Raw genomic sequence first — 25028 nt, 5'->3', positions numbered from 1 at the left:
CCACCACTTCTTCAAGTTTGTTTCGACGCGAATACCAAATCGCTCTGACTTATCTTATGGATCTCATTGTTCCTTCAGCCTATATGAATAACCTTCCCATGACCACTTTGATCTCAGCATAGCCCGTGGGGACTTCCATGCCAGGGGGGCAGGAAGGCAACTGCCTCACGGTAGCTCTAGTATAGACCACTATGCTCTCGGCTCAATGTTTTAGCACTCACTTATAAAGGGGAAAAAGTCTACCACGATACACTAATTCTCTGGTACTCTTCCATCAGGACGCCATGGCTTGAGCCCAAAAAACGGATTTTGAGCGAAGCGAAAAATCTATTTTTGGGTGAGATAGCCATGGCGTCCTGATGGACCCACCCTGTCTGTTATCAGGTCCCGCCCTGCGCCGCTGTATCATGGTGATGAGCGAGCTCCAGACTTTCAGAATGAGGACGGACGTGACGTCATCAAAAGCAATGGCGTCCGTCTGTTTACATCGCGAGTACCGATATCGCCACGTCTAGATTGGCTGCGGCTCAGCTCCCAGCCACTCCCTGTCCGCCATATTGAAGCGTTAACTCTATATGGGGTGCAGATAGCTATGTGGCACGTTTATACATGCGTGTCCCCTGTTGTTACACGATGTCTTAAGGGGAAACCCTTAGGATACTCGCTCCAGAAGTTAGAATTCTGTGATAACCTGTGGTTTAATTCTCTGGGAAAATCCTAGTAGTGATTACCCAAGGAAGCTACCAAAAAGGATCCTTCCATCAGGACGCCTTGGCTATCTCACCCAAAAATAGATTTTTCGCTTCGCTCAAAATCGGTTATTTGTGCTGCAACATATGTAATGTGTATGCGTGATATTCAAAGTAATGGTTATGCATTTCAGTTCTTTCTCTTTATAACAAACTCATCTTTAGTCATAAAAGTGAAGTGTACCATCCTCCATTTCATAGGTTACTAAATTTATTTTTGTGAATATCCGAAATGTGGTGTTAGGTATTGTTTTTTTCTCTATTTGTTACATTTGTATGTAGTAGGTAGCCCAGGGCACCAGCCACTCGTTGAGATACTACCGCTAGAGAGTTATGGGGTCTTTTGACTGGTCAGACAGTACTACATTGGATCCTTCTTTCTGGTTACGGTACATTTTCCCTTTGCCTACACACACACTGAATAGCTTGGTCTATTCTTTACATATTCTCCTCTGTCTTCATACACCTGACAACACTGAGATTGCCATACAATTCCTCTTCACCCAAGGGGTTAACTACTGCACTGTAATTGTTCAGTGGCCACTTTCCTCTAGGTAAAGGTAGGAGAGATTGTTTAGCTATGGTAAGCAGCTCCTCTAGGAGAAGGATACTCCAAAATCAAACCATTATTCTGTATTCTTGGGTAGTGCCATAGCCTCTGTACCAAGGTCTTCCACTGCCTTGTATTAGAATTCTCTTGCATGAGGGTACACTCGAGCACATTATTTTATCTTATTTCTCTTCCTCTTATTTTGCTATGTTTTTTTATAGTTCATATAGTAGATATTTATTTTAATGTTATTCTTCTTAGAATATTTTATTTTCCTTTTTTCCTTTCCTCACTGGGCTGTTTTCCCTGTTGGAACCCCTGGGCTTATAGCATCCTGCTTTTCCAAGTAATAATAATAATAATAATAATAATAATAATAATAATAATATGTTTATGCGTATTGTATCAGTGCGTTTAATAAATCACCTTGGACAAATATTAATCGGTGATGCTCTTCTATACCCGATTTTTAGGGATAATTACTACCATATATCTCGGGAGTGGGTTGCATGTTGGATGAGGGTGTTGCAGTTCCTCATTGCTCCCTCCACAACGACACACTGCAATTGTGGGCACACTGCTAGAAGAAGCGTAGTAGGTGCAAAGCGCTGCAATTTACAGAAAATTCATTATCATAAAAAATTTCCTACACAGCTTACATACTTTTACTTCTAACTTCAAAGGTCTTTATAATATACCGGGCTACATCTTTAGTTGGTGTTTCAAAATTCCCTATCTCTGTGTCATTGTTTCTCACTTTTATTAACTTATTACAGCAAAACATTTTAGTATCCTCTTCCTCCCTACACAACACACAAAGCCTATCATTATCATTTATGTTTATATATATATATATATATATATATATATATATATATATATATATATATATATACATATATATATATATACACACATATATATATATATATATATATATATATATATATATATATATATATATATATATATATATATATATATGTGTGTGTATATATATATATATATATATATATATATATATATATATATATATTGTAGCGGACTTTCAAACGGTTGTTTGTGATGTTTAAGTATTTATTACTCTAAAGATTTGGGTGTATATAAATACTGTTTCCCTTAAACGAGCATTAATATGGTTACTGTCTATTTGCTAGTGGTTGCTTCCAGGCTGTTTATATTTTAACGTTTAGTCTTTAGTAGCAAGGTCTGACTGACAGTCCATAAGTGAATACACTCTTGTTTTAAATTTGGATAACTGTTTACATATAGTCAGGTGGACTTTGTGAGTGATATTAATATTTACTGTATTAGTCACTATTAAGTTGTATCTATTTTATTCTTTGCATTTAAATATTTTGTCTTTATTTTCGTTATACCATAAGCAGTTTGTATTTTGTCATTACTTGGTGCAGTTTTATTTGTCATTTATTTTGTGTTTTTTCTTCTTTGTAGACTTCACTGAATAAAGAGAAGTGGTAGAAGTGGTTTTCCTTGACTTGTGGAATCTCATCGTTGTCCAAATTAATGAAGTAAACGCAAATCGACTTCTGCCATGGAGGACTTTGTAGCAGCGGACTACGAAAAAAAAGAAAAAGAAAAAGAAAACTCGGATATACTTGAAGTCTAAAATTACTCGAGGGAAAATGGGCTAAAGGAACTCCTTGAAAACGGCTGTACCGACAATGTTGAAATAAATCGCAGAATATCCATGATGGAGGGACGAATAAACAATTTTCAGGAAATTTTGAATCAGATGGAAAAAATTCTATCCTGCAATGATTTAATATATAACAAAGGTGGTAATATGACCGAATGGGCTCGTGATCTGGAGACCCAGTCAGAGGAGTTGGACTCAAGAGCTGTCATATTGTCTTCTCTACGCTCGGAGTTTTTAGGCAAACACACGCCAACTGACTCTACAAAGGACGAAGAAATGTTGAAGCTTATTGAGAAGCTTTCGACTAAGTTGGATGATATTCGAATTCCAGGTCTTCATGCACCGTGTTGGGATGGAGCACCCCGAGACTTTCAGTCGTGGAGGGTTCGAATGGACCAATACTTTGAATCAGCTGGTATGACTGATGGTAAAGAAAAGCTCATGATCTTGTTAAATGGCAACACATTACCAAAAGTAGTCCAAGATACTATTGTGGATTGCAGTTCTGTTGATGGTGAAAATGAAGCTTGGAGGCACCTTGAAGAGAAGGTACCAACATCTGCCATCATACGAAATGTACTACTTGGTTTAGAAGCCTTGAAACCAATGAAGTCTACAGCAGCAAGGGAGATGAGACAGATTTTGGATGGACTGACTGATTTTGCTCGGCGAATGAGAGAACTTGGTTAAGAAAGGGAATTGGATTCATTCATGACAATTGAAATTGCCAGCAGAAAGATCGATTCTGGAATTTATTACGAATATATGCAGCAATCAAAATGTCATAATCAGACATTAGCAGAGTTGATTACATATCTATGGAGAGAAACAGAAGCTAGAGAGCGTCGAGAACATCCCCATTCTCTGAGTGATAATACTAACAAGTCAGCTGTAAACTATTTTAGAGACAAAAGCTCAGAATGTGATGAATCCTTGGCTACATTGGTTGATGATGGGAGGGCTTGCCCCTTTTGCATGGATAAAACTCATTTGATCATTAAATGTCCTATCTTTATATATAAAAAAAAACCAAGGAAGAAAGACGAAGGATGATTGTGAGCAGTAAGAGATGTTTCTTTTGTCTTAGAGCCAACCACAACGCAATCAATTGTACACGCCCGGATAAGACACGTTGTGTAAATTGCCAACTTTATCATCATCAATTTGTAGCCTGCCCACCATACTGAAATAAAGTTCAGCCAAGGACTTTTTCTGGGTTGGAAAGTTCACGGGCGGGCGGTACTTCTACTTTGAACGCGAATCTAACTCTGTCGGGAAGTGCTTCTGAGTGCAACATTGGTCATGCACGGGAGGTTGCTTCAGATGCAGATGCAACATTCAACATAGTAGGGACCTTGAACTCAAGCCAGGAAGGAAAAATTCATTGACACTGCTCCCCTACAACGTATGTACAACTGCAAGATGCTGAGAAAAAATGGCTCCGCGTGGTTGCATTTATTGATACAGGTGCTGATACAACATTGCTTAAGTTATCCACAGCCAAGCATTTTGGCTTGCAAGGTGAACCATTCAAGTTTCGATATGGAGTAGCTGGAGGAGGTATTGCTGAGGAAAGCAGTGCCAAGTTTTCTATCCAAATTAGACAAGTGAATGGAATTAAGTCATACAATGCAATTGCAATTGGAATTGAGAAACCAGCCCATAACAGTCCTGCAGTTGGAGAGGATATTTTTTATGAGTATCCTCATCTGAACGCTGCCAAGGGAATGTTACCCACAGATGAAACAGAAATTGATATCATCATTGGTTATGACTATTATTTCCTTACAATGCCAGTTGAGAGCGTAAAAGACTCTGTGTCTCCTGAATCGTCTCCAGTTGCCGTCAGAAGTATTTTGGGGTGGACCATCTTTGGAGAGAATATTCCAAAACCCAAACCACATGCTGCATCAAGGGTCCAGTTTTTGAGTCATTTGGAGGATTTGCAGAAATTATACATCTGATGCTGGTGGTGTCAAACCAACAACATTGTGTGTTTGCTCAGATAAGGAAATAGCAGAGTCTCAGTTCATAAAACATTGTCGAAATAAGCTTTACATTAATGCGGATGGTTGCATGACTGTGGAAATGCCTTGGAAGCCCAGTTTCCCTGAAGCATTGAAGTGTAACAAGCCTTAAGCAGGTATAAGACTTATGAGCCAAGAAAAAAGATTAATTAAGAATGCCGAACGAACCTTTGATGAATATAGCAAAGAAATCCAGAAATTAATTGACAGTTGCTTTGTCAGGGAATTATATCCAGAGGAATCCAGAGATGAGGGATGGTACTTACAACATCATGCTGTATATCAACTACACAAATCAACAAAGGTTTGCATCGTATGGAATCCTGCTGCCAAGTTCAATGGCTTGTGTTTGAATGATGGATTTTACAAAGGGCCAGATTTCTTGAACTCTCTTCTGTACTGCCTTCTTCACTGGAGAATGAAAAGCATAGGAATTGCAGGCGATGTTCAAAAAATGTTTAATCAAATACTTATGGCTGAAAAGGATCAGAGATATCACCGGTTTGTATGGCGTTTTGATTTATCTTCTCCAATTCGTCACTGGCGCTGCGCCTTCCTTTTGGGGATAAACTAGCACCAGACATAACTATAATGTCTGTACGCACTTTGGCAGATACATTCAAGAAGGAGGAACCTATTGGAGCACAGTTAATTAACTGTTGCATGTACATGGATGATGTGATTGAATCATTTGATAAGAGTGAATTAGCTATTGCAGCCATGGATCAGGTGGATCGGATATTAGGAAAGGGCTCCTTCAGAATAAAAGAATGGCATTCTAATGACCCCTCTGTTGACCGATGCCCAGAAGACAAGCAAAAACGAGTTTTGGGTCATGTATGGGATAAGGCTACGGATAGTATGGCTATTCAGCTAGACAAATTCAGTGAGGAGTTTTCAAAACTAACAAAGTGGAAGATTGCTAGTTTGGTATCAAAGTTGTGGGATCCTACAGGTATGTTATCTCCTGTAACAATTAGATACAAGATTTGTCTTCAGGATTTATGGGCTAGTGGAGTTGGTTGGGATGATGAATTGAGTGAAGAACAAATCAAAATGTGGAAGGGATATGTTCATGAAATGAATCAACTAATTGGATTTAGACTAGATCGGATGATAAAGCCAGAAGATTCTCTAGGAGACCCTCAACTTCATGGATTTAGTGATGCCAGTGAATCTGCCCTAGGTTCTGTGATCTGGCTGAAATGGAATACTTCTCATGGAGCAGAACTGAAATTCGTCATCGCAAAGTCTTTAGTGGCTCCGTTAAAACAGCGTTCTATTCCATGTCTTGAGCTTACTACTGCTGTGGTTATGGCTAGACTTGCCTTGCTTGTTTTGCAAGTGGTTGGCAGGGTTAGTACCATGAAATTATGGACCGATTCAGAAGTAGTGTTGGCCTGGGCTCGCTCTCCTGCTAGATCCTTTAAACCATTTGTGTCAACTAGAGTTCAGGAAATTCAGGATGCTTTGCCAGGATTTTCAAAAGAATTTTGCTATGTTCTTTCACAATTGAATCCTGCAGATGCATTAACCAAGCCAATAAAGCCAAGTGAACTACAAGGATGGATCAATGGTCCTGATTTTCTTCTGAAAAGTTCGCAAGATTGTGATTTTGGGGAACCGACATATGATTTTGAGAAGAAGCGTTGTATTGTTAAAGAGTAGACACCAGAATCTCTTAAAAGGATCCAATTTGTTGGAATTTTAGCTGATAAGAGTTTTGAGGAAAGATTTACAGAACTCTCTTCAGACTGGAATAGACTTGTACGAATAACTGCTTACTTCAGCCGTTTACTATTACAACAAAACCCAGAAAACTATCAAAGTCATCTAGAACCTAAAGACATACGAGAAGCAGAACTGGCTTCATTTTATGCAAGCCAGAAGTCTTTAGATAATCAATATGAAGTTAATCATAAACAGATTAAAAAGCTTGACCCAAAGTTGGATGAAAAAGGCATTTTAAGAATTGGAGGCAGACTACATAAGCTCCAATTACCCTACAAGCAGAGGCATCCAGTTTTATTGGTGAGGAATTCTTCCCTAGCTGAACCATTCGCTCAGATGATTCATCAATGTACAGGTCATCAAGGATATAGAGTCACAATTGCTTTAGCTTTTAAGCGTGGAGTTTACATTATTGGAGGAGCAAGATTATTTAAGGACATTGCTTTCAAGTATTGTTTTTGCAGAACCAGACGTTGCCTATTGTTGGGCCAACAGATGGGGGAACTGCCAAGTTTCAGAGGTGAGCTCAATACCCCCCTCCCCCTTTAGCAGAGTTGCATTAGATTACTTTGGCCCTATCAAAATAAAGTTAACTCGTAATGTAAGCACTGAAGGAAGTATAATGATCATAACTTGCACCATCACTCGTGTTATATCTCTTGAACTGGTCGACTCATTGTCTTCAGATGATTTTCTCTGTGCTTGGAGAAGATTTACTTGTAATCATGGAATCCATCCAGTTTTGGCAGTAAGTGACAGAGGACGCAATTTCATAGGGGCTCAAGAGAAATTGCAAAAGTGGATAAATTCTTGGAACGAGAGCCTAATAAAGGGCAAGTTTGCAATACCTGGGACAAAATTTGAGTGGAAATTCAACACACCTCACGCTTCTCATATGAATGGTGTTGTTGAATCATTGATTAGAAGCTGTAGGAGAGGTTTAGATGCAGTAACAGATTATCACCACAAGAAATTCAGTGCTTTGGAATGGCACACAATACTGTCAGAGGTGACGTACCTTGTTAATTCACGACCACTTTTCCCAAGCGGACCAGATCCCCTTGAGTTCCCAACTATAACCGGCAATGACTTACTGTTTCCTCACGGGCAACCTTCAGTTCTACAACCATATACCGGTAACGAAGTGAACTTGAGAAGCATGGTAGTGGTAGCTCAACAGAGAATTCAGATATTTTGGGAGACTTGGATTCGTTATATGCCTCCTTAGCTAGTACAAAGATCGAAATGGTTTCATCCCAAACAGAATCTTCAAGTTGGTGATTTGGTTCTTCTTCTGGAACCAGGCCTAAAGGGAGGTGTCGCTCCTTGGGGACTGGAGGCGCGGTCTTGTTGAGAGGATTCATCCCGGAAAAGATGGGGTTGTTCGAAGAGTTACTGTTCGAAAAGTGGAGAATGGAAAGGTGGTTCTTGGAGAGACCCATTCATAAACTCTGCTTAATTGCTACGGTACAAGAGCTTCAACATGGATTCCAAGCTAAGGCAGATAAAGATGCTCAAAATTAAATAGGCAGAATTTCCTTTACCAAACTGATTTGGTCTCTATATGTATGTTTCAAAAGTCCTTTAAATTATTGTGGTTCATTGCAGTCTCCACTAGGCGGGAGTGTGGTGAACTTTCAAACGGTTGTTTGTGATGTTTAAATATTTATTACTCTAAGGATTTGGGTGTATGTAAATGCTGTTTACCCTTAAACGAGCATTAATATGGTTACTGTCTATTTGCTAGTGGTTGCTTCCAGGCTGTTTATATTTTAACGTTTAGTCTTTAGTAGCAAGGTCTGACTGACAGTCCATAAGTGAATACACTCTTGTTTTAAATTTGGATAACTGTTTACATATAGTCAGGTGGACTTTGTGAGTGATATTAATATTTACTGTATTAGTCACTATTAAGTTGTATTTTGTTGTATCTATTTTATTCTTTGCATTTAAATATTTTGTCTTTATTTTCGTTATACCATATGCAGTTTGTGTTTTGTCATTACTTTGTGCAGTTTTATTTGTCATTTATTTTGTGTTTTTTCTTCTTTGTAGACTTCACTGAATAAAGAGAAGTGGTAAAATTGTTTTCCTTGACTTGTGGAATCTCATTGTTGTCCAAATTATATATATATATATATATATATATATATATATATATATATATATATATATATATATATATATATATACATATATACATATATACATATGTATATATATATATATATATATATATATATATATATATATATATATATATATATATATTTCTTACGAAGCTGGTCTATTGTAGAGTAAATATCGTAGATTATTGATAATGTTATTTATATTTATCTATATTGTTTTCACTTGTGCATGGAAGAAATGATTTCCAGCCCATAAAATGAGCCCCTCTCATGTGGATATAAGTATTATATGTAAATTGCATAGGGCTTTCGTCGTGAATTTCATTATATTCTTATTCAAGTTAAAATATGTAATTTACGTATTTTTTGTAAAGAGTTAACTTTTTATTTCACGTATGTTTGCTATGAAGTCTTACGTTGTCTAATTCAAAATGTTGTAGGATTCATGCGAGATAGGAACAAGGGCTTAGGTAATGTTCTTTTATGTTTTATGATGTATTGCATCATGTTTGAGAGAGAATTTCAGAACATTTGCTTTGGAATGGTCTTTACCATGTGTTTTCGAATGTTAGTGAAATTCCGGCGAGAGGAGGTTATCTTTTTTTTATTTCGGGGACAATAGGTGGGGGGAGCTAGCTGGGAAGATGTCTCGCGGGTGCATTGAGGTGTGTCTGAGAGTTGTCTAAAACCCTTGATTTTGCCTCTTGACATTTTTTATTTAGTTGGAAACTTTGGCGCAAAGCACAACCCCCCAAGCTACCAGAATTAAATCCTGGAAGCTTCTGGATTTCGATAAAATTTGATATATAAGAACCCAAGGTTGGGTGATAGAGCGTCAGAGACATACATAGAGATTGAGTTAAAACTGCAGCCAGAAGATAGCCTCCTTCCCCACTCTCTCTCTCAATAATGCCGGTAACCAAGTGTATTCGAAAGTGTTCAGTGCGTTTTAGTGTGTTCTCTCCTAAGTGACTCTGTGCCCCAAAGCAAATCGTGTGTCATGCACTACTTAAAGGGTATTTTGAATTGATTGTATTAGGGTGGGTGTTAGCATTGTACAATGTTTTTTGTAAACGGCCTTGTAGGCAGGATAGCTTTATAAAGTGATCTGGTTAAATATTATTCATTAAGAGTAAAACTTGAACATTGTATTATTTCAGAATTATTTCAAGTATTTGTATTATTTTCATTGCGTTATTTCTTCTCTTATGTTAAGGTTTATTTAGATATAATAGTTCGTCAAGTTATTATAAATTTCAGATCGTAACATATTTGTCTTATTCTAAGATTTGTTCAAACTTAATATTTTTTTCAGAGACTTATGTCACGGGCCGAGAGAAGGTTGTGACTCAAAGACAGAATGAAAGCAACTGAAGGAGTTTATTATAGAACACTCTCCTTTATATACAAAAGCTCAAGGCAACAGGAAATTTCATGTTCAAAATCGACATCGTTACCGGTGAGAAAAACAGACATGTTTATTCAGGTTCTTTTTAGTGCGAGGGAAGAGCAAAGATACAAGCATAATATATACACAAAATGAACTATGTACGACCGTGTGACACACGGTTGGTACATGGCTCCCCCCCCCCTAAAAATTACATACTGTACATGTTAAATAGGGCGCCCTGATCTAGAGAGGCGAACTGTAGGCGGGTCATCTGGCAGGAGATAAGCAGGTTTTAGACGATCAATGGAGACTCAGTCTTCTTTGCCACGAATGTTTAGTAGGAATGCTTTCGGACTGCGTCGAATCACAAGGAAAGGGCCCGTGTAAGGAGGCGTTAGTGGTGGCTTGCTAGTGTCGTTGCGCAGGAAAACGTGCATTGCAGAATGCAAGTCTGTCGGTTTGTGATGCTTCGCTTGTAAGTCTGGCGGCATGGTGTAAATTTTCCCACGACGTGACGTATGCACTGGAAATCGTCGGAGGAGGTTGTAGAAGGAAAAAATTCAGCAGGGACGACCAACGGGTCGCCATACACCATTTCAGCTGCCGAGACGTCGAGGGCATCTTTAGGAGTGGTCCTTAGTCCCAGGAGGACCCAGGGAAGCTGAGTAAACCAGTTGGAATCCTTGCAGCGGAACATCAAAGCTGCTTTGAGGTTGCAATAAAAATGTTCAACCATTCCATTGGTAGCGGGGTTGTAGGCCATTGTCTGATGTAGAGTGATGCCCAGGAGATTCGCTAATTATGTCCACAATTGAGAGGTGAAAGTGGTACCCCTGTCAGAAGTAACATGCTCAGGGATACCAAATCTTGCAATCCATCCTGAGAGTAAGGCAGATGTACATGAGGCGGACGTTGCAGTTTCCATGGGAATGGCTTCAGGCCAACGAGTGGAGCGGTCGATGACGGTAAACAGGTAACGATGTACTTGTGCTGTGGGTAGGGGGCCTACAACGTTGACTTGAATGTGTGCGAAACGACGCTGAGGTTGAGGAAAGGTGCCCACTCTTGAATCCGTGTGTCGATGTACTTTGGAAGTTTGGCAGGGAGTACAGGCGCAGACCCAATCCTTAGCATTGTTAGAGATGCCGTGCCAAATGAACTTCGTCTTCAGCAGCTGTGCGGTAGAACGGCACAAGGGATGTAAAAGGCCGTGAATGAAATCAAACACCTGTCGGCGCATGGGAGCAGGAATCCAAGGTCACGGTCTACCAATACTGACGTCACAGAGGAGGGTGGTGTTGGAGTCTTCGAAGGGGAAGTCTTTCCAACGGAAGGACGTGCAGGATGTCTTACATGCTTGATACTTTGGATCCTATCGTTGGGCTTCAGCCAGGGCGTTGTAATCCCATCCCAGTTGAACGGCAGCCAACGTGTTTCTTGACAGGGCATCGGCAACGGGATTCATTTTCCGAGGGACGTATTGAAGGATGCAATTGCATTCAGCCACGGCGGAGAGATGTCGGCCTTGACGGGCGGACCAGGCGTCAGACTGTCGAGTGAAGGCATGCACCAGAGGCATGTGGTCTGTGCGAATGACGAAGGGAGTACCTTCTAAGAAATGGTGAAAGTGACGGACAGCCATGTGCACCACCAGCAATTCGCGATCGAAGGTAGAATAACCTGATTCTGCCTTGGAAAGTTTCCTGCTGAAGAAGGCCAATGGGCGGGGCGAGCCGTTGACCACCTGCTCGAGTACTGCACCAATAGCAACGTCGCTGGCATCGGTGTAGAGAAGGAGAGGGGCATGTGGGATAAGAAAAGTGAGAGCCGCACGGTTGATAGGGCCTTCTTTGCATTGCAGAAGGCTGCTTCTTGAAGGGGACCCCACTTCAGGTCCTTTGGCTTGCCCTAGAGGGAGGCGTAGAGGGGAGCAGGAGTGGCGGTAATGGCTGGCAGAAAACGGTGATAATAGTTGATCATTCCCAAGAATTCCTGCAGAGCTTTAACGATCGAGGGCGCGGGGAAGTCCTGAATGGCTGCTACTTTTTCAGGGAGGGGATGGACTCCTTTAGAACGACACTACGTTGGCGCCAAAGGTACACTTGTCGTACCGGACTACAAGGTCGTTTTGTTGCAGGCGGTCGAGCACGATGTGCAGGTGACGGAGGTGTTCCTCTTTTGAGGAGGAGAACACAAGTATGTCATCCACATAACATACACAGAAAGGGAGGTCCCCTAAGATGCCATCCATGAGACGTTGAAACGTGGTCCCGGCATTACGAAGGCCAAAACAAGAGTAATTGAAGGTGTATGTACCAAACGGAGTGGTGATGGCGGTCTTGGGGATGTCTCCTGGGTTCATAGGCACCTGATAATACCCCTACAGGAGGTTGAGCGTAGAGAAAACCTTCGCATTGTGCAGGTAGGAGGTCACGTCGGTGATGTTTGGGAGGGGGTAGTGATCCGGTTCTGTTTGCATGTTCAGGCGCCTGTAATCCCCGCACGGACAGAGGGAGCCAACTTTCTTCAGAACGATGTGTAAGGGTGACGACTATGGGCTGGAGGCCTTTTGGCAAAGGCCCATTTCCTCCATTTCGGCGAACATCTGTTTGGCGGCTGACAATCGTTCCGGTGCCAGACGTCTGAGTTTTGCGAAGACTAGGGGTCCCGTCCTCTTGATATGGTGATAAATACCGTGCTTGGCAGGGGCCGTAGGCATTTGGCGAAGTTCTGGACGGAAAACTTCCGGGTAGGACATGAGGAGGTGGGCGTAGGCATCCGTGGGTGCGCTGATATGAAGAGCGAGGTTGGAGGGGGCGGGTTGAAGAGGTGTCGACAAGTACGAGTCTGTGTTGACCAATCGTCGGTCGGCGACATCGACCAGAAGGTGGAAATGAGAGAGGGAATCAGCACCGAGGATTGGCAATGTGACGTCAGCAACGAGAAACTTCCAATTAAATTTACCATTTCTGAACGATAATGTGAGGTTCTCGTAACCGTAGGTGGGTATCGCAGATACGTTGGCAGCTACCAAGCGGACGTCGGCAGACGTAGACAGACTACGTCGTGTCCTGAAGAGTTCCCTTGGCAAAAGAGAATGACAAGCCCCATGTCTACCAAAAATCGCACACCCATTCCTGCATCATGTAAAAAGAAAAGATTAGAAACACGGGAAGCCACCGCCACGAATGATGGCCTACTTACACATTTTTTGGCCACTGACAATCCTTGGCACATTTCTTCGCGGTTGCCAAGAATCTGAAGTGGTAGTAGCAAAACTGTGGCGGATGGGAAGTAGTAAGTTGCTTTAGAAGTCGTTCGTTGGGGCGCGAGCGAGTGGTGGGTTGTGGTATATATATATATATATATATATATATATATATATATATATATATATATATATATATATATATATATATATATATATGTACTGTATATATGTATATATATTATGCATATATATATATATATATATATATATATATATATATATATATATATATATATATATATATATATATGTACATATATATATATATCTATACACACATATATATGTATATATGTATATATATATATATATATATATATATATATATATATATATATATATATACATATATATATGTATATATATATGTATATATATGTATATATATATATATATATATATATATATATATATATATATATATATATATATATATATATATATATATATATATATATATATATATATATATATATATATATATATATATATATATATATATATATATATATGTATATATATATGTATATATATATATTTATATGTATATATATATATGTATATATGTGTATATATATGTATATATATATGTATATATATATATATATATATATATATATATATATGTATATATATGTATATATATGTATACATATATGTATATATATATATATATATGTGTGTATATATAAATATATATATATAGCCTATATATATATATATATATATATATATATATGTATATATATGTATATACAGTATATATGTATATATATGTATATATATGTGTGTATAGATATACATATATATATATATATATATATATATATATATATATATATGTATATACAGTATATATATATATGTACATATATGTATATATATGTATATATATATATATATGTATAAATGTATATATATATATATATATATATATATATATATATATATATACATATTTTTGGGCTCAAGCCATGGCGTCCTGATGGAAGGATCCTTTTTGGTAGCTTCCTTGGGTAATCACTACTAGGATTTTCCCAGAGAATTAAACCACAGGTTATCACAGAATTCTAACTTCTGGAGCGAGTATCCTAAAGGTTTCCCCTTAAGACATCGTGTAACAACAGGGGACACGCATGTATAGACGTGCCACATAGCTATCTGCACCCCATATAGAGTTAACGCTTCAATATGGCGGACAGGGAGTGGCTGGGAGCTGAGCCGCAGCCGATCTAGATGTGGCGATATCGGTACTCGCGATGTAAACAGACGGACGCCATTGCTTTTGATGACGTCACATCCGTCCTCATTCCTTTGCTAGTAGCTCGCTCGATTGGACGTATTTTTCCCTTTGTGCGACTTTATCTACTTGCATCCTCGTCAGCTTCACCTTCTTCTGGAAAGTTGAGTACAAAGGTTAAAGTATTGTTTAAATAAGCTCTGGCCTTAAAGTAAATCTTACTTTTCGAGATATTTGCATAATTGTGGCAGAGCTTTGCCAGACCGGTCAGCGCCATTTTATGACGCTGCTGTTGCTTGCATGCCTTATTTAGTTAGCCGCAACAGCCTTACCGGTATATAAATTACTAATCAGCGCTATTAGTTATTTAGTCTTCATAGCTAGGAACTTTATATCGTGTTTTTGACGCATTAATTAGGGTCTTCGCTGACCCCATACCAGTAGGCTTTGATTAGCCCCTAGGCCAGTGAGCCTATACCAGTGTTAATGCATGATATTCCAGTGATCCTAGTGTTAGTTATGAAGATTTTGGCATTATTTTACAATACCATTGACAGTGATGCAAGTGTTTTTCGCCTTCAGGTTATCTTGAGTGCCTTGCTAACCTAACCTTATGACAGGACCCCTATATGCTCTCTTCATCCCTAGCCCTAGGGCTTCCCTCTGGTAATCTTGTAATGTATATATACATATATATACATATATACGTATATATATGTATATATACACATTTATATATATATATATATATACATATATATATATGTATATGCAATTTATATAAGATGTGATATGGCATGCATGAAACTCAACTCTTAGTTTCATGTGACTTTACCGAACGTATTCGGGCTGGAATCCCGGTGGTACTCGATCACCTTAGCCTGGGTTCCTGCCGGAGCAAATTATCTTTGCTCATTTACACGTTAGTACAGTCATTTCCCTTGTTTAGCCTCAATCTTTATCGTTTTTTTCGATTCTGATGAGATATTATATTCTCTCGAATCTATGGAATTCCAGATAAGTTACGATAATTTTTCTCTCTCGGAGAGAAGAGGCTAAACAATTCCTCCTTCCCCGAGTGACACCACTGACATAGGCGGCAGCCACTGTCTCTCTCCATTGCCGCCGAGTAGAACGATGTTCTTACTGCCTCCGGCTTTGATTCAGATAGTGACATACTCAGGGTGCCCTTGTCTTGCAGACGACAATGTCGTCAGCACAGGAAGCCATGCTTCCCCAGCTCATTGTTTTGAGGAAGGTGCATACCTACCGCCACCTCTGATAACAATGAACTGTAAGACACTCAACCCATCCCCCCCCCCCCCTTTGTCCTTTAGTGACGATATGCCGTCACAAGATTCTTTCACCGGTATTCTGACAATCACCCTGCCTAGCCAGGATGATTGCGTTAGTGGCTGGTATCCTGCCGGCGGCAGTTAGTTCCGTCATCTCTGCCACCTTCCCCCTGACTCCCTTCCTTCACAGGAAGTTGATAAAATTGGGGGAAGATTGAGATGGCTTCTGACGGCTTCCGGTGGAAAACCTAACATACTTTGGAAAGTCCTCAGCTCTCTCTTGAGCTGCCATCCACATTCCTTGCCGCCGATTTCATTGCCGGCAACAGACCTTTTGTGGATGGGTGGGAGCCAGAATCTGATAGATTCTTTCCCCTTCCATTGGAACTTTCATTCTGGTAGGGAGACAGTAGGCGTAATTATAGTCCCCCTACACTTCCTGCAGTTATGTTCATTCATAATAGTAGGAAATTCTCCTTCCTTAATATTTCTCTCTCTTTCGGTTAGCACCGTCAGGTACTATCCCAATACCGGCTGTGACTGCCGGCAAACGACTGTATACAACTATACAGTAGTACATATGTTTTCTAACATACTCTGTGTTTCCTATCGCAGACGATTGTTGAGACCATGATAATCTGTTGAGGCTGAGTACTCCCTCAACACCCAGATGGTTTTCCTTGATCATGAGGGACTTACAATACCCGAACGGTATTAGTACAGTACTACAGGTGGATAATGTTGTAGCGGGATGTATACAAAACACAACCCCCCCACACCCTTAATCACTCTACTTCCAAAATATCCCACAACACAAACTTTCCCCTTACTTTACTTTAAACTAGACTCTTGGACAGAAGGAAAATGAAAACAAAACATAGCCTTAAAACTATATTAACGCAACCAAAAGCAAAAATTCTGCATTCAAAATAAGCTTAACATATAAACCACCAACAACCAAAATAATTACACGTAAAACAAATCATTACATTCATAAATATACCAAAAACCGTATCACCATTCAAATAAAAAAACCCTAACACTTAAAATTAACACCCCCAAAACCAATATTTGTTTATGAGTGGAACTCTTTATCCACACACACGTGACACACCAAAACCAATATTTGTTTATGTGTGGACGTCGTTGTCCACACAAGGGCCAACAGTCCTTTTCGGCCAAAGCCACAACTCCCTGGCAGACGCAACACTGGCACAATCTGCTATAACTGCCTCACTTAATTTGGCAGTCTATATCGTCATCATCATCATCATCATCCTCATCAGTAACAGCAATCGAAATCGTAATTGTAATAAACAGGCCAGGTCGTCAACAGTTGATCAATCCACTAGAGCATTCTAAACACAAGTTCCTTAAGTAAGCCAGGTCATCAATAGTCAAATTCAAATAAATCTTCTCCCCAAAGGAGGAATCGCGGCCTGCCAAAATAAAAAAAACACTTATGAACACTCCTAACTAACTTAACTATCGCACCATAATCAAAGATAAACAATAAACTTTCTATCACTCATGAACGCGCCTAACAAAAATAAATAAAAACAGTACTTACTCAGAATATAAAAAAAAGCTTCACAGCCGGCTTTCGAAGAGCAAAAAAAATACACAGCCGACTCCTACTATCGTTCGATATCCTATGCTTTCGCCCAAGACATTCATCACCACCCTATCCTAGCTAAAAAGGTAAACAAACAACCTCAATTATACCAACAATCTTTCCAACTTCAAACAATCATTCGCTAATTACCCTTTCCTCAGCGCGCACCGCGGACACACAAAACACGCACACACAAACGCACATACACACATACTCTCTTGCGCACGCGCGATCTAATAAAACGAAAGCAAATGAAATTCTCTCTCTCTCTCTCTGACGAAACTAAAGCAAATAAACACTCTTTCTTTCTTTCTTGTGGTTTGACAAACTTAAGTAAATAAACACTCGCTCACACACACACACACTCTCTCTCTCTCTCTCTCTCTCTCTCTAATGACAAAGCTAAAGCAAATAAAATGTCTCTATTTAACAATACTAAAACAACTCTCTCTCTCTCTCTCTCTCTCTCTCTCTCTCTCTCTGTGACAAAACTAAAGCCAATACTGTAAACACTCTCTCTCTCTCTCTCTCTCTCTCTCTCTCTCTCTCTCTCTCTCTCTCTCTCTCTCTCTCTCTCTGACAAAACTTAAACACTCTCACACTCTCTCTCTCTCTCTCTCTCTCTTTGATTTGGCAAACAAAAAAAATAAAATAAAATTAATCCTCCACATTCCTCCCCCCTTACTTTGCCAAATCCTCACACAACACTTACCTATTTTCTCATTACCCAGTCGCAATCAGGAACAGGGCCTCGGCTTCGGGTAACTGGGCCTTCATATACCTGCACTCTCTCATTCACTTCTTCCATGTCGTTTTCATTCAACGTACTATTACGATTCCCGTCTATGCTCTGCTCGTCTAAGATATCATTCACTATTTCATCTACCTCAGTTTCATCTGGCCCGAAAATCCCACTAATTTCTGTCAACAATTCATCCATTACATCTAAACCATTTTCTACTTTAACAAAAGAATCATTCATACTGCTTATCATTCTCCTATCTTTCATTCTCGTGTCCGTCATACGTTCTCTTGCCTCATCTAACGAAAAACCACACACACTGTAAGTATCATTCATACTCATCCAAGTTTCATCTGTATTAATACATTTATCTTCCATACTCACCTGTACATTTACACCCTTGTCCTGCTTATTCTGATTCCCGCCAACAACTACAAAATTTTCCTGTCTTTTACCCCCAGTAAAATTCTCAGACTTCTTTTTCTTTCCATACTCTACTAACACCAATTGCTTATCTTCTAAACCTAATGCCTCACACATACTCGGTTCATACTTGTTCGTTTTCAGCCATTTATTCATACCATTCTCCTGAATATATCTTGGTACCTCCTTCCATTTCCGCAACTGATTGTGGTGTGCCCTAACCTTTTCCACACTACCATCCACACTTACTTTACCTAAAACATAACTCAACCCACTAGAACCAACATCTAACACCTCATATGGACCTTCAAACTTATCACGTACCTTATTGACATTCATTCTTCCCTTTTCAATTACTTCTTTTAACACTTTCTCTCCCACTTTGTAGCTTTCAAATCTCTCATTTGCTTTCTTCCAAACATCTCTATCATTCTCGGACACACTCAATCTCGGTCTTACTATCTTTTCAAAATTCAACACAAACTTACACGGAGACATACCAGTACTCTTGTGCACCGTCGCATTATACGCCCACAACGCACGCCCAACATATAAATCCCAATCATTATCACATGTACTCATCATCCGCAAAATTTCTGTCAAGGTTCTTACCGTCCTTTCAGCCAAACCATTCGCACTTGGCATATACGGAGTCGAATACACATGTTCAATGCCCCATTCTCTCAACATCTGCTCAAACTCCCATCCAACAAACTCCGGACCATTGTCACTTAACATTTTCGCAGGCTTACACACACTCATCGGCAACATCACTTGACTTACCATTCTCGCTACAGTCTCACTTCTTTTATTCTTGATGGGTACTGCATATGCAAACTTGCTCATATGATCGACCATGACAATCATTCCCACATGTCTTCTCGCAGTCACAGGCAACGAAACACAATCAATCACAAACATCTCAAATGGCTCTTTCATACGTAATCTCAGAACAGGCGGACTTGCATGCATGCTCTGATACTTCCCCTTCTGACAATCCTCACAAGTAGTCGCTACATCCATACAAATTTGACTTAACCCAGGCGTAAACAACCTCTCTCGCATGCATTCCCACAATTTATTCTTCCCCATATGCCCATACCTGTCATGCACTACCATACACATACTTACAGCTGCATGCATTGGAAATACAGGAACATATATATCTTCATCCATTCCCCTATGCAAAAAATACACAATATTCTTACAAACAATAAATCTTTTAACAACTTTCTTATACGCTTCCAAATCACACGGCCATTCTTCCACCCTAATACCTTTTAAAATACATTCACGTAACCTATTTATCTCTAAACATTCACCTTGCATTTCTTCCACCTCCTCTTTGCTCAACAAATCATCTTCACTTTTTGCAATATCAATCATGCCAACAAAATTCGCCATGAATATACTATTATCCTCAATTACTATTACCTTACAGCCATTCTTAGAAAGCAAACCCTTACCAACATCAACTGACACATGGTGCAACCTCAAAAAATCTATTCCCATCAAAAAACAACTAGGCATTTCATTCTCTCCCATTACAATAAAATTATGTTCAACTTCCATACTCCCTAGTTTCACCTTCAACCTCACTTCTTCCCAAACAAGTAAACTTCCCTGACCTATTCCATGGATTCTCACACTCGTACACTGTCTTTTCACTTCCCAATTGTACCTCTCAATTTCCCTAATAACCGACTCATTTACTAATGACACTTGAGCACCCGTATCAATTAAACTACAATATTCATTCTCATTTATATTCACATACGTCATCATCCTTCCTTTTACACCATACATACATACATTTACTCTCCTTTCAATTCTGTCACTCACTTCACCAATATGTTCATCATCATGTTCACTGTCCTCTATACCCCCATATCTTAGATTAAGGTCACTTGCACCATTATCCTTCTCACTCAACAATTTGCAACATTCCTCCTTACATTGAATCCTCAAAATATATTCCCTATCATTCTCCTTACATGCCCTATATTCCATCGGTCTATTCCATCCAAAATACAAATACACAGTTACACCATACAACATACTTACCACCATTAATATCTTTGATAATACTTCCCCTTCTAGTACACTACTCTCCTCCTCATATACCATTTCTTTTGACACTTCATTCATCACCCTTCTTTTAAGCTCGCTTACGCTACCTGGTATTTCCGTATCTAACCCCTCTTGTATTAACTTACTTAAACCCATTAGGATACACTTATATACCATATCTTCCCCTTCACAACTCTGCTCCACAACTAAACCTTCAGGCAACCTTTCAGAATTCTGATTACTCTCTTTATCTTCCATCCTCCCATGCATCCTCGACATCGCATCCGCTATCACATTCTTATTTCCCGGTACATATTCTAACCTGAAATCAAATTCATTCAAATCCTCTATGGTCCTAGCAACCCTTGCATTCACACACTCTTTCCTTATCATATACACTAGGGGCTGATGGTCAGTACGCACAAGGAATTTTACACCATACAAAAATACTTTCAATGCTTTCACACAAAATCGTATTGCAGCCAATTCCCTGTCAATCGTCGAATACTTCCGCTCAGCTTTATTAAACGCTTTACTAACATACGCTATTACTCTCAATTTCTCTTCTCCATTTACTCTCTGCGTTTGAACCAAACAACCACCCATACTAACCCCACTCGCATCCGTATACAACTCTAGCATACTCGCATTTTCACTGTAGTCCGGAAATGCCAAAGTGACGTCTTTCGCAGCCTCTTCCTTCAACCTTTCAAACGCTCCTATCATCCGATCATCCCATTTTAACTTTGTACTATTCCTTTTACCCGTCCATTCATTCAAAGGCTTCCCTATACCTGAACAATCTCTAACAAACTTGCGCCCAAACTCAACCAAACCAAGAAAACCTCGCAACTCACGCACAGTCCGGGGACGTGGAAATTCTCGCACCTTATTCACAAACTTGTCACTCTTCCTTATACCAGATTCACCCACTACATGCCCAAGAAATTCCACCTCCCTGGACAACCATGTACACTTCTCAAGCTTAATTTTCACACCAACTTCAATTAACCGCATCAACACTGCCTCAAGCAACCGCATATGTTCCTCAACAGTCTCGCTCGCAATCAGAATATCATCTATAAAAACAGTCACTTTCTGTCGATCGAAACCAGCCAATACAACATTCATCGCTCTTTGGAAGGCAGCAGGCGCATTAGCAAGACCAAAACTCAACCTTTTAAATTGAAAGTGACAATTCGTACTTGAAAATGCGGTAATGGGCCTGCTCCCCTCTGCTAGAGGCATCTGATAATAGCCCCGCACCAAATCTAATTTAGTAAAAACTTTCATTCCATGCATCTTATAAACACAATCAGACACCACATTCATTGGAAAACGTTCTTTAACAGTCACCTCATTCACCTTCCTATAATCAAAACACATGCGTAAACTTCCATCAGGCTTTCGTACAGGGACAATAGGGCTATTCCAGGCACTCTCACTCCTTTCTATTACACCCATACGCTCTAATTCCTGACACTGCTCCTCTATCTCCTTGGCAATAGGCGGAGAAAAATGCCTGGGACGCTGATATATGGGGGTATCATCACTGAGAACTATTTTAAATTCTGGCAGGTCTGACCCCCCACAATCATCGTCACCGAGACTCATAACTCTCCGCTTATCCCATAACATCTTAAGCAATCGTTCCCTTTCGACCTCACTTATACTCTCATCTAACTTAATTCTTCCTTTCAACGTATCGTAATCCCAATCGTCATCGTTCTTTACCTTACCAGCCATTACCTGTCTCGCCTTAACATATCTTCCATCCTCTACATTGATCAGTGTATACATACATCCCATGCAATCGCCCTCACGTATTCCACGTATTCTCTTCCTCCTAACACTCGGCAACAACCTTACATACACCTGGGGTTCCTGCATATTCATAACACCATCATATATATACGCACTCGTTTTCACCAAATTACCTGCTTCCATACCTTCCACTACATATTCATCCTCGTCACTATTTGAAATTCCCAGACTGCTCGGCCATGCAACTTTTACACTAATAACCTCACCTTTCTTACCCGATAACTTTACACTTTCCCTTGCTACCAATGGCACTCCCTTCCACACCTTCGTACTCACTCTGCCGTCTTCCTTTAAATAAAATTCCCCACAAATATTACCTTTAACCTTTATTTCAATCATATTCACACTTGGATGTACAATCATACCACATTTTTTCAGAAATTTATACCCAAGCAGTACGTCATATTTCTCATTCGCTCCCTCAACCACGTAAAAATCATTATCCTCCATCATCAGCCCCCCAATCATAACATTTTCCCGCAACTTTCCTTGCACAGGCATACGCAAATTACCAATACCTTTTACTTCACCCTTACATCCCTTAAATTCACAAACCTCTTTTACCTTATCATATGCATTCCTAAACATTAAATTGACACCACAACCAGTATCAATCAAACCAACCAACTCTATACCATTAAAAATCAATTTCACACTCATGCAATCATGTGCTCTTTCTCCCATCACATCTTCATGCAATAAACCCTCACGAACATGCATCACATTCACTCCCCACACACACGAGGACTCACCCAGCTGAACCCTCTGATGAATTAGTTTCCCGAACATCCTGGCTGACTTGATCCCTTCTTTCTACAAACCCTAGCTACATGCCCATCTGCACCACATTCAGTACACTTACCCCGCGGCTCCTTGCACATTCTAGCATAATGACCATCCTTACCACAATTACCACAAATTACATTCATACGATTATTACGGCATCCACTCGCTATGTGTCCAGTCATACCACACCGATAACACTTAACCACTTTCTCTTTCTTACAGTCGCTAATACGATGCCCTGTCTCTCCACACCCGAAACATGCTCCTAATGCCCATCTACACTCGTTCTTTTTATGTCCTACCTTCCCACATCTATAACACCTCTCTTCACGGATACCACTACCTAACCTAACTTGCTGCGTACTAGCACTTCTATCTCTCCAAACTTGGTTTCCCTGTCTAAACCCGTCATTTCTCGGAATGGGTATTCCTACATTACTCACCCTAACACTTCTATCTACTACACTATCAGCTGCCCTCATTGGCCCTCTCATAACAGCATCTCTAAAACTACCAAATTCTGGCACACTTTCCTCCATTCCAGTTCTTACACTCACAGATTTACTTTCTTTCATACACCTATCCAACTCGTAATCCTCAACTATCTCTTAAAATATCATCCCAAGTCAATCTCTCTCTAGTCCACCTCATTTTCTCCTTCCGTTTCAAATTAATAAACTCACACACACTCTCTGGTACTGTACCCAAAAACTTCTTCATTAGTTCCTTATTTTCATTTATTCCTTCGTCCCCATACTTCTTTCTAGCCAATGTTTCTAACCGACATACATACATCGAGATTGCTTCACCCACCTTCATTCGTGCTTCATCAAAATCATTTTTTCGCTTATACCTAACACTACCTTTCATACGTTTTACCTGTTCAATTATCCTATTCTTTACACTTTCATACTCAACCTCTCCTACACTCATTATCACCCCATACATCGTCAACAAATATCCTGACAAAAATTCTCCCAACTCCCTAGCCCAAACTCTCTTACTATCCCCATACTTAGCCTGACAAAACTTTTCATATTCCCTAAAGAAGTCATATACATCCCTACTGCTATGTTCATTAAAACTTGCACACCTAGGTACCTCTCTCATAAACACTGTCTTACAAACTTCCTCTACTTCATTCTCACTACTATCTTCACTGTCTACTCCCTTCTTGTTGCCTTCATTTGAATACAATGAATCTAATTCTACACTCAAAGTCCTATCTTTAACTATTCCCTTCTTACCCTTTTTCTTACTTACCACCTTCACCCATTCATGATCATCCTCACTCACACCCTGACCTTTCTTCTTTTCTTTCTTCACATTTTCTTTACCTTTCTTCTCCTTCTTCCCATCACCCTTCGTTCCAATCTTACTATGTCTAGGCCCTTTACTTTCAATATCACTATCACTACCTTCCCCATTATCACTTACCCTATCCTCTTCCACCATCAACCCGTTACCAGAAGCAGAAGCCACTCCTCCGACTGCACCTTCACCTATGACAGTTTTCATCATCCCCA

General features: G+C 39.7%; 1 protein-coding gene across 1 annotated transcript; it reads left to right on the top strand.

Moving 5' to 3' along the window:
- The first annotated feature begins 5577 nt into the window (after positions 1-5577).
- On the top strand, positions 5578-7945 carry LOC137633421 (uncharacterized). The gene is made up of 3 exons (XM_068365695.1): positions 5578-6595; positions 6698-7166; positions 7270-7945. The coding sequence occupies exons 1-3, from the start codon at positions 5578-5580 to the stop codon at positions 7943-7945; spliced, it is 2163 nt and encodes a 720-aa protein (XP_068221796.1).
- Positions 7946-25028: the final 17083 nt, after the last annotated feature.

The sequence above is a fragment of the Palaemon carinicauda genome, chromosome 1 (assembly GCF_036898095.1).
Source record: "Palaemon carinicauda isolate YSFRI2023 chromosome 1, ASM3689809v2, whole genome shotgun sequence".
In the NCBI taxonomy this organism is placed as follows: Eukaryota; Metazoa; Arthropoda; class Malacostraca; order Decapoda; family Palaemonidae; genus Palaemon; species Palaemon carinicauda.
Note: the sequence above shows the minus strand (reverse complement) of the source record. Positions and strands in the feature narration are given on the sequence as shown.

Coding starts and splice junctions, on each gene's coding strand:
- LOC137633421 (XM_068365695.1), top strand. CDS start 5,578: ATGTCTGTACGCACTTTGGCAGATACATTCAAGAAGGAGGAACCTATT. Junction 6,596..6,697: donor TCTGAAAAGTTCGCAAGATT/GTGATTTTGGGG, acceptor TTGGAATTTTAG/CTGATAAGAGTTTTGAGGAA. Junction 7,167..7,269: donor TTTAAGGACATTGCTTTCAA/GTATTGTTTTTG, acceptor CCCCTTTAGCAG/AGTTGCATTAGATTACTTTG.